The sequence below is a fragment of the Tachyglossus aculeatus genome, chromosome 10, assembly GCF_015852505.1.
Source record: "Tachyglossus aculeatus isolate mTacAcu1 chromosome 10, mTacAcu1.pri, whole genome shotgun sequence".
Taxonomy (NCBI): domain Eukaryota; kingdom Metazoa; phylum Chordata; class Mammalia; order Monotremata; family Tachyglossidae; genus Tachyglossus; species Tachyglossus aculeatus.
In genome coordinates this window covers 39,450,648-39,466,537 of record NC_052075.1, presented here as the reverse complement: position 1 = coordinate 39,466,537, position 15,890 = coordinate 39,450,648, and the positions used below count along the sequence as shown (strand labels likewise).

The 15,890-nt window shown below is 40.4% G+C and overlaps 1 protein-coding gene across 10 annotated transcripts in view; it reads left to right on the top strand.

Moving 5' to 3' along the window:
* CADPS2 (calcium dependent secretion activator 2) overlaps window positions 1-15,890 on the top strand; it is a 371,455-nt gene that overhangs the window by 181,278 nt on the left and 174,287 nt on the right. For all 10 annotated transcript variants that reach the window (XM_038752460.1, XM_038752456.1, XM_038752457.1 and 7 more), the window contains exon 8: window positions 5,466-5,605. In XM_038752460.1, coding sequence (XP_038608388.1) covers window positions 5,466-5,605 — 140 coding nt within the window. The remainder of the gene's footprint in view (window positions 1-5,465; window positions 5,606-15,890) is intronic.

Genomic DNA, 15,890 nt, shown 5'->3' with positions numbered 1-15,890 from the left:
AGTACAATATTAACAGAGTTGGTAGACACATTCTCTGCCCACAACAAGTCTACAGTCTAGATGGGAGACAGACATTAATGTAAATAAATTAAGGATATGTATATGTGTTGTGGGTGTAGAGAAAAGGGTAGCTCCAAGAGATGTTATGTAGAAAGAACCTGCAGGATTTGGCAATATATTGAATGTGGGAGTTGGAGAACAGCGAGGAGTTGATAATGACAATAAAGTTGCCAGCTCTTAGGACAGGAAAGATGATGGTTTTATATCAACTAAGATGGGAAGGTTCTGCTATAGAGTGGGTTTTGGAGAAAAGATAAGAAGCAGTGTTGCTTAGTGGAGAGAGCACAGGCCTGGGAGTCAGAAGGCTAGTCCTGGCTCTGCCACTTGCCTGCTGTATGATCTTGGGCAAGTCACTTCACTTCTTGCTTCAGTTACCTCATCTGTAAAATGGAGCTAAGACTTGTGAGCCCCTTGTGGGACAGGGACCATATCCAATCTAATAGACTTTTATCTACCTCAATGCTTAGTACAGTGCCTGGCACATAGTAAGTACTGAACAAATGCCATAAAAAAGAAAGAGTCCTGTTTTAGACAGGTACAATTTGAAGTGCCAGTGGGCTGTCTGAATGAACAAATCTTGGGAGGGCAGGCTAGATGAGAGATGAGGGCTAGAGAAGTAGATTGGGGAGTCATCATTCAGAGGTGGTACTTGAAACCTTGAGAGCCGATGAGCTCCCCAAGAGAGTGAGTGTAGAAAAAGGAGACTTGGGGTCCTTGTGGAAAAGTCCGGGTCTGAGAGTCAGAGAACCTTAGTTTTAATCCCTACTCTGCCATTTGCCTCCTCTGAGTCCTTGGACAAGTCACTTAACTTATTTGTGCTTCAGTTTCCTCATCTGTAAAATGGGGAAGAAATGCCTCTTATCCCTCCTAGTTAGACTGTGAGCCATAAGTGGGACAGGGAATGTGTCTGACCTGATTATCTTGCATCTACTTAGTTTAGTGCTTGGCACACAGTACACATTGAACAAATACCACAATTAATTACGATTATTACTAGAACAAAGCCTTGTGGAAAACACCACAGTAAGAGATGAGAAGCAAAAGAGGAGCCAGCAAGCAAGATTGAGAAGGAATAATCATAGAGGTAGACCTGTCACTAAAACTGAGGCTTGATAGTGTTTTAAAGAGAAAGGAGTGTCCATAGTTTCAGAGGCAAAATAGAGTCAAAGGGCATCAGGACAGAGTATAGCTCTTCGAATTTGGATTTATTGTTGTATTGTATTCACCCAAGCGCTTAATACAGTGCTCTGCACACGGTAAGTGCTTAATAAATATGATTGAATGAGTAAATGTGGAGGATGCCATCAGTGAATTTGGAAAGTGCAGTTTCAGTAGAGTAAAAAGGGTTGAAAGCCCGATTGGAGTTAGTCAGAAATAGAGTTGGATGAGAGGCAATTATTGAGACAGGTGAATAGGACTCTTCCCAGGAGTTTGGCTAGACATAGGAATAAGGAGTTGGGGGTAATATCTTGAAGAGGGTAGTGGAATCAAGAGAAGGCTTTTTTCCTCTGTTCCAATGCAGAGGGAAAGGAGCCAAAAAAGAGGGCGAGATTAAAGATAGCATGAAAAGAGGAAAGAAAGTGAGAGCAAGCATAGTTTCATTTAAAGTTTTCATGTTTTATGTTCAAACCTCTATGAGCATACATACATAATAAAAAAATGACATCATGGAGAATAGAGGTGCTTTGCTAATGATGCTAGATGATGGTTCTAGAAATGGTGGTGATTATTATCATTACAATTTATGGATTGAGATGCTTTTTAAAGGCTATCTGAATACCACCAGTGAAATGTCTTACTGAATTATTATTCATGTAGAAACACTTAGGTACAAAAACAACCTCTCATTTCCCAGTTTCTTAATGCTTCTGGAGAAGACTGAGCCACTACTCTTGACTGCCAGTGTCAAACTAGACTGGTGGAGCGAGAACAAATCTTCCTTGCCTGCTTCCCCTGCAGCTTTCAAACCTGACACTGTTTGCCAGTGCAAGCTTTAGAGAACCGGGTGGAATAAGTGTTACTTTTGTATGTTTTGTGGTATTTGTTAAATCCTAACTATGTGCCAGACACTATTAAGTGCTGAAGTAGATACAAGATAATTGGGTTGGACACAATCCAGTGGCCTTAATCTCCATTTTACAGATGAGGTATCTGCCGGTCTCACCTTCACAACATCACCAAGATCCGCCCTTTCCTCTCCATCTAAACCGCTACCTCTTTAGTACAATCGCTTATCCTATCTCAACTGGATTATTGCATCAGCCTTTTTTCTGACTTTCCAACCTCCTGTCTCTCCCCACTTCAGTCCATACTTCACTCTGCTGCCCGGATCATCTATCACAGAAATGTTGGGCATACCACCCCTCTCCTCAAAAATCTCCAATGATTGTCTATAAACCTCCGTTTCAAACAAAAATTGCTCACTATTGGCTTCAGAGCTCTCCACCACCATGCCCCTTCTTACCTCACCTCCCTTCTCTCCTTCTACATCCCACTCTGCAAACTCTGCTCCTCTGGTGCTAACCTTCTCTCTGTGCCTCGATCTTGCCCGTCCCCCTGTCGGCCCCTGGCCCATGTCCTACCTCTGGCCTGGAACACCCTCCGTCCTCAAATCTACCAAACAATCATTCCTCCCCTACTTCAGAGCCCTACTGAGGGCTCAGCTCTTCCAAGAGGCCCTCCCAGACTAAGCCCATTTTTCCTCAGCTCCCCCTCCCTTCCACATCACCTTGATTTGCTCCCCATGCTCTTCCCCCCTTGCCCTGCCCCACTGCACACACGTATATATGTATATATCTACAATTCACAATTCTATTTATTTATAATTGATGCCTATTTACTTGTTTTGTTGTGTATATATTTGTAATTCTGTTTATTTATATTGATGCATGTTTACTTATTTTGATGTCTGTCTCCCCCTTCTAGGTTGTAAACCTGATGTGGGCAGGAATTGTCTCTATTGTTGAATTGTACTTTCCAAGTGCTTAGTATAGTGCTGTGCACACAGTAAGCACTCAATAAATGCAATTGAATGAATGAATGAGTTCCAAAGAAGTTAAGTGGCAGAGTCAGGTTTAGAACCCGGGTCCTCTGACTCCCAGGCACTAGACCAGTCTGCTTTTTGCCCTGTGGCCTTACCCCTAATTAAAGGAGCACACAGGGAATGCTGGCAATTCATTTAACTTGCCTGTGCCTCAGTTTCCTCATCTGTAATCTTGTCATTATCCTTAACTCCTCTCTCTCATTCAGCCCACGTATTCAGTCCGTCACCAGATGTTGTCAGTCTCACCTTCACAACATTGCTAAAATCCACCCTTTCATCTCCATCCTAACTGCTACCAGGTTAATACAGTCACTCATCCTATCCTGATTGGATGACTGCATCAGCCTCCTTTCTGACCTCCCAACCTCCTGCCTCTCCCCACTCCAGACCATAATTCACTCCACTGCCCAGATCATCTTTCCTCAGAAACATTCAGGACTTGTCTCACCCTTTCCTCAAAAAACCTCGCTTCTCTCCTGCAACCTTGCCCGCGCATTTCACTCCTCTGCTGCTATCTTTCTCACTGTGACTCGATCTCACTTGTCTCACTGCTGACCCCTGACTCATGTCTTACCTCTGGCCTGGAACGCCCTCCCTCCTCAAATCTGTGAGGCAGTTAATCTCCCCCGCTTCAAAGCTGTACTGAAGGCACATCTCCTCCAAGAGGCCTTCCCAAACTAAGCCCCAATTTCCCTCATCTCCCACTCCCTTCTGCATTGTCCTGATTTGCTCCCTTTGCTCTTTCCCCCACTCTCTGCCCCACAGCACTTATGTATGAAAGAATGAATGAGGGGAGGTAGTGATATGGCACAGAAGGGAAGGTGGAATAACAGCTGATGTAGGGAGTGGGATTAATGAGCGGGATGGTATCAGTGCTAATGTGCAGGTCAGTAAAGAAGATGCTTGTCTGGGAAGGCCTTAAAAATGTTTGCATGCTTGAGACATCCCAAACCAGCCTCTCCAGGCCCAAACTGGTCTCTTCAGATTCCCTGAAGGCGGGAGTCATCTAAAGATCCAGTATGATGGTGTATCATTCCTAGTAATTTACATTGTTCCTCTAATGCTACCCAAAGAGGCTCAGTGGAAAGAGCACGGGCTTTGGACTTTGAAGTCCGAGGTCATGGGTTCGAATCCTCACTCTGCCAATTGTCAGCTGTGTGACTTTGGGCAAGTCACTTAACTTCTCTGTGCCTCAGTTACCTTTCTAGACTGTGAGCCAGCTGTTGGGTAGGGACCGTCTCTATATGTTGCCAACTTGTACTTTCCCAAGCGCTTAGTACAGTGCTCTGCACACAGTAAGCGCTCAATAAATATGATTGAGTGAATGAATCCTACCTCCTCATATCAGACAGATAATTGCTCTCCCAAACTTCAAAATCTTATTGAAGGCACATCTCCTCCAAGGAACCTTCCCTGACTAAGCCTTGTCTCCTTCTCCCACTCTCTTCTGCGCCACTCTTACTGATTCCTTTATTCATCCTCCCTCTCATACCCACAGCACATATGAATATATATTTTATTTATGTATTTATTTATTTAGCTATCTATATTAATGTCTGTCTCCCCATCTAAACTGTGAGCTCATTGTGGGAAGGAATGTGTCTGTTGTTCGATTGTACCTCCCAAGAACTTAGTACAGTGCTTTGCATACATTAAATGCTCAATGAATATGATTGATTGAATGAATAAACATTCCTCTTCCAAGCAACACCAAAAGCCTGCACAAAACGTTTTTCCGTCGACGTTGTGTCATATGTAAATACCAATACCAATCCCAGTCACAGCACCATGGAGTTTTCTTAGTTCTCAGGAATTCACAGCATGAAACTTTTAGTGGTGTGAAAGCTGTTTTAATCAGAGTCTAGTCCGAACTTAATTGATTTGATTTTTCATTAGCCAAAAGGTATTTTTAGATATTTATAGTGAAGAAATAGTGAGGTATCTCTGTCATCTCAAATAATTAGATTTTGTTTCTGGTGAGTGGTAGCTCTCATTTCAAAGACATTATTTCAGAAATCATGCTCCCTGGGGAGTTTCAAGTGGGCCTGAAATCTGAGGTACCTCTTTAATCATACACTAGCATTTTTCAGCTGTCACTGTCACTGGAGCCTGTTGGGCTTTTAATTCAAGACAAAGTGATGCAGGAGGAAAACGTGTTATCCAATAATATAGTAACACCCATTTGTCCAAAAATGAATGAATCTGCATTGAAAACCCATCTGCTGTGAGGCAATGGAGACCTGTGGCTTATTAACTGTCCTTTGGCTTTTTGATACCTTGTTTTCAAGGGGGAAAAGGCTCAGTTATGTCCAGGAAGGTTTTTGGATCACATGTTGAAGTCATTATCCTTGTTCCCTCGTAGGTGATTTTGAACCCAACGTCCAATAGCTCGAAAGCACCAGAGCTGCACAGGATGGTCGTCCCCAAAAGCAGCCAGGACTCTGACTTGAGAATCAAGCTGGCAGTGCGCATGGATAAGCCACCACACATGAAGCATAGTGGGTGAGTTTTTCCTTGAGATTCTCTTTGGTTATGTGATTGCTTATTATATATGTGGATGTATCTATGTATATGTGTATATGTGTGTGTGTATACATATGCACATAAACATAATGTGTACACTATATAATATTCAGATAATTGTGTAGTTATATACAATATGCTCATTTTATTGCCTAAGTCTAGTTGGTGATTTTCAGGGAATGTACAGCTGTGAGTGTCAAACTTCTTTCATTTTCTTCTCTCGCAACCCCTGCTACCAACCTGCTGTTGGACTTTAAGCAAACTACATGACCTCTCTAGTTCTCAGTTCCTCTATCTGTACTTTAAGGATGAGTAGTAACTCCCTCTTCCTACCTTTCAGAAAGGTTGCGAGGCTAAAAATGAAATATATGAGGTGGAAGTCCTTTGGAAAAATAACAGCACCATGCAAATTCAAAGGACTATTTTTTTCTCATTATTGTTGTTGATATTCATAAAAATCCATGAATTAGATGATTGAGGCCTCTGAAGTGTTTCACTGCATTGTCCATGGGTTAACTGGGGAAGCGTAAACATCACTAACATTATACTATTATTAATATTAAAGATATGATCAGGTAAACAGGTCAGACTCAATCTCTGTCCCATATGTGGCTCACAGTCAAAGAGGGATGGAGAAAAGGTATTTTGTCCCCATTTTACTGATGAGGGAGCTGGGGCATAGGGAAATTAATTGTTTTGCCCGAAGGCACAGAGCACACAGCAGCTGAGTGGCGAAGTCAGGAGTAGAATCTGGAACTCCTGACCTCTAGTCCCATGCTCTTTGCACACCTCCTCCTTCTTTGGTGTCACAGTGTTCCTATGGTAAACTGTGACCATGTGGTGTTTGGTGACTTGTCAAGTCACTTAGATTATTCTGGAACTGAAATAGGGCTATGCCAAGGTCTTGCGTGTCTTTTAGCCTTGCAATCCTGGTATTGTGAATTGAACGGCGCTAACCTGCAGACTTTGGGGAATCCTTTCACCAAGATGGCCAGGGTGGGAACTCTGTGTATTGAGTTCATTCTCCTAGGTCCACTTCTAGGGGATGCAAGAGCCATAGCATAAAAAAAGTGAAATTCAGCTGGATAGAGAAGAGGCTGAAACAATCAAACTTCACCAGTGTCTCAGCGGTTTCATTAGATTTTCACATACGGAAGGAGTCGGAAACGTTCTTCCTCTGGTGTCCTGAGGTGTGCATCTGGCTCATGTGTTAATTACTGTAACTAAAGAGAAATACTTCCTTATACAGCAATGCTGCCGAAGAGGCATTTAGATGGAGGGAAATAGTGAAGTTTAATAAATCTAGGAACCTTGTTCTCAGTGATCCTCCTATTACAACAGTGTAATAGGGCAACTGAAAGAGTAGATTAACAGAGATTTACTTTTTGGCAGCAAAAACTGGCTTGTGTTCTCTTAATAATTAATTCCATAATGCATAATGAAGGTGTGGCTGCTTAATAATTGACAAGAGAGTCCAGTCAAAGAAAAGAAGATGAATCAAGCTTCTCAGATAGAGAAATGTTTGCTTCAGGTCATGTCTACATAAGGCAAATGTTTCCCATTATATTTTCTGGATAAAAATATTTTTTCCCTCTCTTGGTTCCCCTGCCCACAAACTGGGCTGGGGTTGGGTGGGTGGGGAGGGAAGGTTCTGCCTGTTCCCACTGTTGGTAAATAATTTGTCAGCCTGCTTCTCCACTATTAAATTGCAAATTCCTTGAGGACAGGATCCATGGCTTCAACTCTTTGATGCCCTCCCAAGCACTTAGCACGTTGCTCTGCACATAGGCCCTCAATAGAATCCCCTCCTCCACTAATGGGCTGTAATTTTGCTCCTGTATCTTCCATGCTAGTCCTCATTATCTTTTGACTGATTGCCTGTTGACCAGTCATTGGAGAAACCTAATGGGTAGCTGGAAACTTCCTTTCAGATAGTCAGATCCCCCAGTTGGAACTCATCCTTAAGACTAGGCTCGTTGTAGACAGATGTGTCTGTTTATTGTTATAGTGTACTCTCCCTTGCACTTAGTACAGTGCTCTGCTCACAGTAAGTGCTCAATAAGTACATTTGAATGAATGAATTATACATTTTGTTACAATATGGAGGGTGGGTTCACTTTCCACACTGAGAATCCAGCCCTCACCCTTTTGCCAAAGGTTCCCAAAATGTCCATTTGCCATCACACAGGCACGGATTGGGAGACTAAGCCAAACATTGCCTCCACTGAGCTGTTAGCCCTGATTATGGTCACATGACTTATCTGAGCCACATTTATTCATCATAAACACACACTGATAATGTTCAGCTACTTCAAAGAGTTCCGAGGAGTCTCTTCAAAACGGAAGACAGTTTTCAAAGCAATGGTGTGGAAATATTCCGAGATTTGCACTGGCTTTTTTTGCAGTGTGGCTTCATATTCATCTTTCCCCCAGTAAAAGGGCAGGTATCACTATCTTCTAAAACATTCAAGGCCTGGATGAAGGCAAGGGTAGAACCCCAGAAAATCAAATTAATGACCTAACTTACAATATTTATTTTCAAAGAGAGTGAAACCCATGCATGTAAAATTAGATCTATTTCATTAGAGTATCCATAACCCAGGCTAAGCCCCCTTTTCCTCAGCTCCCCCTCTCTTCCACATCACCTTTCTTTGCTCTCCCCCGCCCCCCACACCACTTGTGTATATATGTGTATATCTATAATTCTATTTATTTATATTGATGCCTGTTTACTTGTTTTGATGTCTGTCTCTCCCCACCTCCACCCCCCAGACTGTAAGCCTTTTGTGGGCAGGGATCATCTTTATTGCTGTATTGTACTTTCCAAGTGCTTAGTACAGTGCTCTGCACACAGTAAGCGCTCAGTAAATATGATCGAATGAATGAATGAAAGATATAGCTTGATCCTTTCCAAACCAATTAAGGATTCCCAAATGTAACATTTAAGTATAAAAACATTCACTTTTCCCCAATAGTAAGTGGCTTAGTCTTATCCTATATATTCCAATATGTCTGTAGGTAATTGCACAGCTAATTTTGTAACCTGTGTGCATATATAAATAAGAATGTATGTGACATTTTTGAGTGTGAAGTACTTTAGAGAGAATGAATTATCCTTTAGCATAGCCTAGTGGCTATATGTAAGTAGTGCTCAGTAATCTTTTGAATCCTCGAGCTGAACAACATTACCCTATTTTGTGAAGTGACATTTGTTTCTGAAGCCAAGGCATCAGCAAAAATAAGTTAATATAAAGGTGGACTAATATCAAGAACATGGCAGCTGAAAGTGAGACACAAACTACCCGTGTTACAGAGACAGGCGTTACCCTGAACCAGGGTAGAAAATTTCAAGTGGGGCTCATATCTACATGGCCGTCATTAAAAATGTGGGTTGCCCTGGCCTAGTCCAATGGGGATGGGGAAGAGAGGAGGTGCTTACAGAATAGGACTACTTTTTCTTTCTTCATCACAACTTATACCAACTAGGGTCAAAGGGCAGACTTGCAGCCACTGCAGTTTTTTGCATTTTTTTAATGGTATTTATTTAACGCTTACTATTCCAGGCGGTCTGACATGGGGCTTACAGTCTTAATCCCCATTTTACAGATGAGGTAACTGAGGTCCAGAAGTTAAGTGACTTGCCCAAGTTCACACAGCCGGCAAGTGGCAGTGCTGAGATTAGAACCCAGGTCCTCTGACTCTCAGACCTTGGCTCTTTCCACTAGGCCATGCTACTTTCCAGAAGTGACCAAGAAACTCAAAAATGACCATGCAAACAAATCCCCTCAGTGAGAGTCCTGAATGAAAGGGGTCAGGGCTTTGAGGAGTTAGGTAAAACTTCTTTGTTCTATTTTCTTAGACTTTTTCCCAGCCAGGTTTCCATGGTTCCATGTTTAACAGGGTTTTACTTTGCATGAAATGTTTCACATTCTTATGTTTTAAAAACGGAAAGATTTGGGGGAGAGAAATAAAGGAAGGTTTATAACCGCTTGTTCAATACAGGCTTTCAAAATGTGAACAATGATTCTGCACTTGGCTAAATGCACATTTTCAGAGGAGGACTTGGGGCATATGAAGTTTTGACTGGAGCTGGTTTATGACTCCAGAATAACCAGAATAAAGGGTTTATCCTATGGCAAGGGAGTTACGCAAACCTAAGTAGAATTGTCAAGGAATTTTCTTTGCCTGAAGTAGGGTGCCCAGCCCAGCAGCAGATAAGGAATTTGTGGGAAGATATTGAGGAGAGTGAGAAGACACAAAGGCAAACAGGAGAGGTTGCTGGATCAGAGAGGCCAAGGAAATGGATGCAGGGAGAATCCTGGGGCAGGGGATACTGAAATGGACAGAACACATCATTTAAAAGCAGTTCCATACCTTCTGCAACCTAAATTCTTAAGTTCCTCATTCCACTCTCAGAGTAAACATTCAGGCATGTGCTTGAGTTTTCTGGCCCAAGATGTTGGCACCAGGTTAAGGCCTTTCACCTCTGGGGAAGAAGGCCATGTCTAGATGCTATCCAAATGTCTGGGAGCCATTCTAAGTTGATTGCTGAGTGGAGAATGGATTGAGTTTCATTCAGGTTAGTGGATGAATGAACTAAAAGAAATAGCATCACACAAACTTCAGTTGATGCCAATGTTGATGTATCCTGAATGAAGATGACAACAGGTTCCATCAACATCTCCGCATTATAAAACGCCCCATTGTTTCCTTACCCAGGAAATGGGAGCAGCTTGTTCCCTTGCTTTAGCTCCGGCGTAAGGGGAGTACCTTCTGTTGCCATGAACTCCATCTTTTTTCTGATAAAGAAACCCCATCACTATTTTTTTCATCTCTGGCTTTAATTAATCTTAGAGGGTGGCAGATTCTAGAAGTGATCTGGGTTCCATCCCAGTCCCCTAACAAAGCTTCTTAACACATTTATTTGAGACAGTAATGAGGGCACAGAAGTGGTGTGTCCTGGGTGACTCCCGTCCCGCCACCGCCTGTCCTGACCCCAGGATCACACTGTGTGAAAGAATTGGCTTGTAATTAATTAAAATGGATTTGCTAGGAACTTATTCATAGATGTGGTATATTTTTATGCCTCCCATCACTATTGTGTATTTTTTCTTTTTAAAATGATCTGGAATACAAAAATGATACCAGGAAGAAATGTGTGATTATATTATATTTTAATTAATACTAGTTCCATGCATTTCTGTTCAATTACTTGGCAGTAATCAGTTGCATAAAACATAGAAAATTGAATTTAGTGACAAATGGCCCTAAAATTTCATTAATGATTGGATAGTATGATTTAAGTACAGAATTACTAAGACATGAAACAAAAGTGTTTATCCTCCAACTTGATCCTCAGAGAATGGATTAGAACTATAAGCTTGATTTCAGTGTTTTCTTGGATAATTGCTAGGAAGGAGTCATGGGAAGGGTTGGGACCCTTAATACTATGGAAGTGGCATATTAATTGCTAAGAGAACCATGAGAATCTTAATTGCCATAAGAAGCAGTACTAATTAAGATGTCATTCTCTATCCATTCTGAAGTAATTAATTTGAAATATTTGTAAAAGATGTGATGTAAATTTAGATCCAAATTCAGAAGCTTATTCATCCCAGACTTTGTAAAGTTGGCTTTGGTTAAGAAAGGTCAATGTTCAGAAAGTTTTCAGTACTCTTTTTCCTTATACTACTGTAGTGCATTTTGCCATTTCTACCAGATTATTTGAATTAGAAAGTGTGGCACTGAAGACTCTTTCTATATTTTAGTTGATTTCAAAGGTATTAAATAAACCATCATAAACAAGTTGAGTTTCTAAATTAGTATTTTGTGACCCCATGAGTATCAGCGAATATCCCTCATTTCAAGAAAAACAAAGTATGCCATGCTAAATTGGGGGGGGGGGGGGGGGGGGAGGGTGTTTACGGTATTTATTGAGCACGTACTTTGTGCCAGGCATTACACTCTGTTTCTGATAGAACCTTCAATGAGTTGAGGATAAAGTAATTTTTCAGAACTGTGTATCATGCAGATGCTTGCTTAAATAAAACCTTTTGAGTAGTTAATGAAAGTGTCCCATTTGACTTAGATGCTAGTAATGAGCTTTCCTCAGGAATCAAAAGTTCTATACCAGTTGTAACCTATAATACTTTTTCTCCTCAATTATCAACCTTATTTTAGGCTTCTGCCTACTCTTGGGCATATTGCTGTCAGGGTGTTTATTTAAAGATGATACTGCTCTGTGGGAGATTATATTCAGGTGTTTGCTGTGCCTGTTGCTGTTTTTGAGTCTGCCTCTTGTTCTCTTTGGTCCAGGCGAGTGATCTCCCTCTTGTTTGTCATAGGCCAGAGTGATCCACATACTCTTGTTTCCCGGTCATCTGCTGCCAAACTGCACCATTTGAGACCATGTTCCACTGCCTTTCAATAATTTTGCTTATGTAGCTCCTGTTTTGTTTCACCAAGTAACAGCTACTTGGATATACTTCTATTGCTCATTTTCTGTGCATGTTCCTCTCTCCCTTATTGCTGTTGAGCCAAGAGCCATCCAGAACCATGTGATCAGTTAACTTGTCCTACCTCTTGATGCTGAGTGTGTCTCGTAAGTGAAATTGATGAAAATAATCCAGAATCCACATGTGCCTTCTCTTGCAGATGATGGGGTCACAGACTTACAGAAGTTGGGACACCATCACAGTTTTGTAGATGTTCATTTTGGCAAGTGAGAAGCAGTGTGGCTTAGTGGATTGAGAGTGGGCCTGAGTTCTAATCCTGGCTCTGCTACTTGTCTGCTGTGTGACCTTGGGCAAGTCACTTAATTCCTCTGTGCCTCAGTTATCTCGTCTGTAAAATGGGGATTAAGACTGTGAGTTCATGTTCATTCTAACCCTGTGCTTAGTACAGTGCCTGGAACATAGTAAGCGCTTACCAAATACCATAAAAAAGTGTTCTGCCACCCTCTCCACAGTCTGCCTGTTAATCGTTCAAAGGGCATACTATCTTTTGTTTTGTTTTTCTACTTCATTCATCCACAGATCAATGGAATGATATTTGGACCATATTGCTGGTCCAAAACCGCAGTTATTTTAAACCTTAATGTCAGTTGATAGGATTGGGTTCTCCAAGTGGGTTCGTAGTTGTCTGAGAAGCACCTCCTCCCAAGAGAATGTCTTGCTTTTTCATTATCTGTGACTGAAGCACAGTAATAGATTTATTCAGCTTCTCTGATGATACCAGTTTGTAAAACAGTCCTTTCCTCTCAGATTGCCTTTTTTCTATCAAGTGTTTTTGGTTTGTCTATCAGATTAGTGAACATTGTTCCCAAATACTATTAAAACATTTTGATGTATATGTTTTTCTAAGAATGACATAACAAATATTATGCAAGATGAGAAGTAGCATAGACTAATGGAAATAGCATGAGCCTGGAGTCAGAGGACCTGGGTTCTGATCCTGGTTTCATTATTTGCTGTGTGTTCTTGGGCAAATCACTTAACTTCTCTGTGCCTCAGTTACTACTTCTGTAAAACGGGGATTAAGACTGAGCCGCATGTGCGACTTGGACTGTGTCCAGTCTGATTAGCTTGTATGTACCCAGTCCTTAGTACAGTGCCTGGCACATAGTAAGCACTTAACAAATGCCATAAAAAGTACAATAAAAAATACATGTATATTATTTATTGCTCCCCTAGGAAAACACACATTCCAGGATTGTACATCTAGATACACAGAGTACTACTAAGGATTCATGTAAATGGAGTTTAAAATAGCAGACACATTCCTAAATCAAGGGGAAATGTTCAAATGCGATGGGACTATGATATAATGAAGATAATAAAGTATCTGAATGTACTGCAGCAGCTATACTTTCACAAGGAGAAGCATGTTAGTATATAATTTTAAAATGAATGCTGACATTCATTTATCTGCCGAGATGCATGTGTTCCGCTAAATGGAAATCTTAGTCTTTCCCTCATACCTCTGATTATTTATAATTGAACACCTGATTTCTCTCCTCTAACACATTAACATCTGCATTGAATCTGTCATTTATGCATACGGATATGCCTATTAGAATGCTGCAGATAAGCAGGTACTTGAAAACAAAAAGACAACATTGTGAAACACTTCCAGCCATAATTTTTGATTACATATTGAGAATCGTTTAATTATCTTATTCCATTTAATTAACCCCACTTCTTAGGTCAATTGCTTTTTTTATTAACATGGTATGTCAGTAGTTTGTTAATTGGCATGAAGTACCTGTGACTTCTCTGAGTATTTAATTATGAATTTTCAATTTTTTATGATCTGCAAAATTCTTTTTGATTTGGAGAGTTACAAAGCTTCTTAAAAGCAGGTTTATAATTTGGATTCTTAAATTTAAAACTCTCTAATCCATTTAATCCTAGCCTTAAAAGACATCAGAAAATTAAAAGGATTGTTGACTTGATTATTTTTCCTTTTCAAATAAAATTTCAAAATTAAAATATTCCCTTATGTGCATATGTTGCATATATATAACTGCTTATCAAAGTATCTTTAAGGATATGAGACTAACTGTACAAAGAGAGTGGTTGTTGATCTCTCTTTCGATTATGTTTTCTCGGAGAAATAAATACATAGCTCATCTAAGAATCCACAAAAAATTAATAATCAGTCTTGATGCCTCCAATTTGCTTTTTCTTCATTTATGCTACAGAAAAAACCTAAGGCCGGAAGTGATGCTTTTATTGGCTCTAACCAGTGATTTGCCCAGTTTAGGATTCTGTGTCTGATAATGGCCCTTCTGGACATCCACCCTCGTCATTAGGAATTTTTCATCTTCTATTCATAGCCTTTCCCACAACATCTTTAACTTTACTTCTCTTACAGAATATATCACCTATATGTATACTTTCAACTTTGAACTTCTGGGCTTTAAACTCGCTGTGGGCAGGAAACATATATACCAACTCTGTTGCAGTTTCTGTTCCAAGTTCTTAGAACAGTGCTCTGCATACGAAAGCACTCAATAAGTAGCATTGATTGAACCTACAAAATGTCTGGTAGTAACAAATTCCATAAGTTTACCATCTGCTGTGTGCTGTCTCTGAACCTAGCAGCTTCAGGGTTTCCTCTTGTCCTGGTGTTCTGGGTTGTGGTTAACAACAATCCCATGTTCACCCGCAATAGCCTTCATGTTTTTGCGGGTTCTTTCAGTCCCATTATATTACATTGTGAAATGTCAGAAAACATTGGCATGTACTACCTCTAGTGGTAATATAGTTCCAAGGGATCGCCCATCTTGGAAAAGGTAGTAGAAACTAATTGAAATATATCATTTGAATTAAATAATGCATAGCGGCAAATTGAATATATACCATCACAGTAATTGTAGAAGCCTAAAAATAAAATAGGGTAAAATAGGATGAGTTAGGGTATTTGCCAGATCACTGACAATCTTCATAAAATTGTCAGATTGGATAGGAGAAGGAAGAAAACTGAGGCTTATAGCCTGTATCAGCAGGTGTGAGAATCATATGCGAAAGCTAAGATAAACAGTGTTAACATAAAAATCTTCCACTGGCAAAAGTACCAAGGAATCACTGGTATGCATTCCAAAAATAATAATGAAATTACATTACAGACCACCAGACAAGAATATGAGTGAGAGGAAACAGGTCTTTTTGTAGAAGGATGGTTTGTAAATAATGGATGATCTCAATAATCATAATACTGATTAGCTGAATAACTCATCAGGATGAGAAGTTGAAGTAAGAGTTCTAGGATAAACAATGTCTGCATGGGACAAATAGTCCCAAAAAGATAAAATGTTGGATTGAATTCCGAGGACAGGACAGAACTGAGCAAAGGAAGTAAGTGTGGGAGAGCCACTCTGAAATAGAGAAAACATTCTTTCTGGGGAAAGAAAGGTCCAAAAAAACCACAAAAGGTACAAGGTTATTAATTTTTAGAAGAGAAAACTCATAAAATGGGAGCCTTTGTAAAGAAAGAAAGTAGTACCGAAAAAAGTGAAAAGCTATGAGAACCTGAAAACTATTTCAGAAGACCATAGTATAATCTCAGAAAAAAAATGTGTGGCAAAGAAAGCTCAAAATGAAAACCCAGAGAAAACAACATACAGTAGCCAAGCCTGCTTTTCTCAGTAAAGGAAAACATCACCATTTTTTAAAACATTGGAATGATCACCTAAGGGAGATCAGAAAAACCCAAAAGCATGGTAGGTCAGGTAGAGGTAATATATTAGGTCAGCTGACAAGAA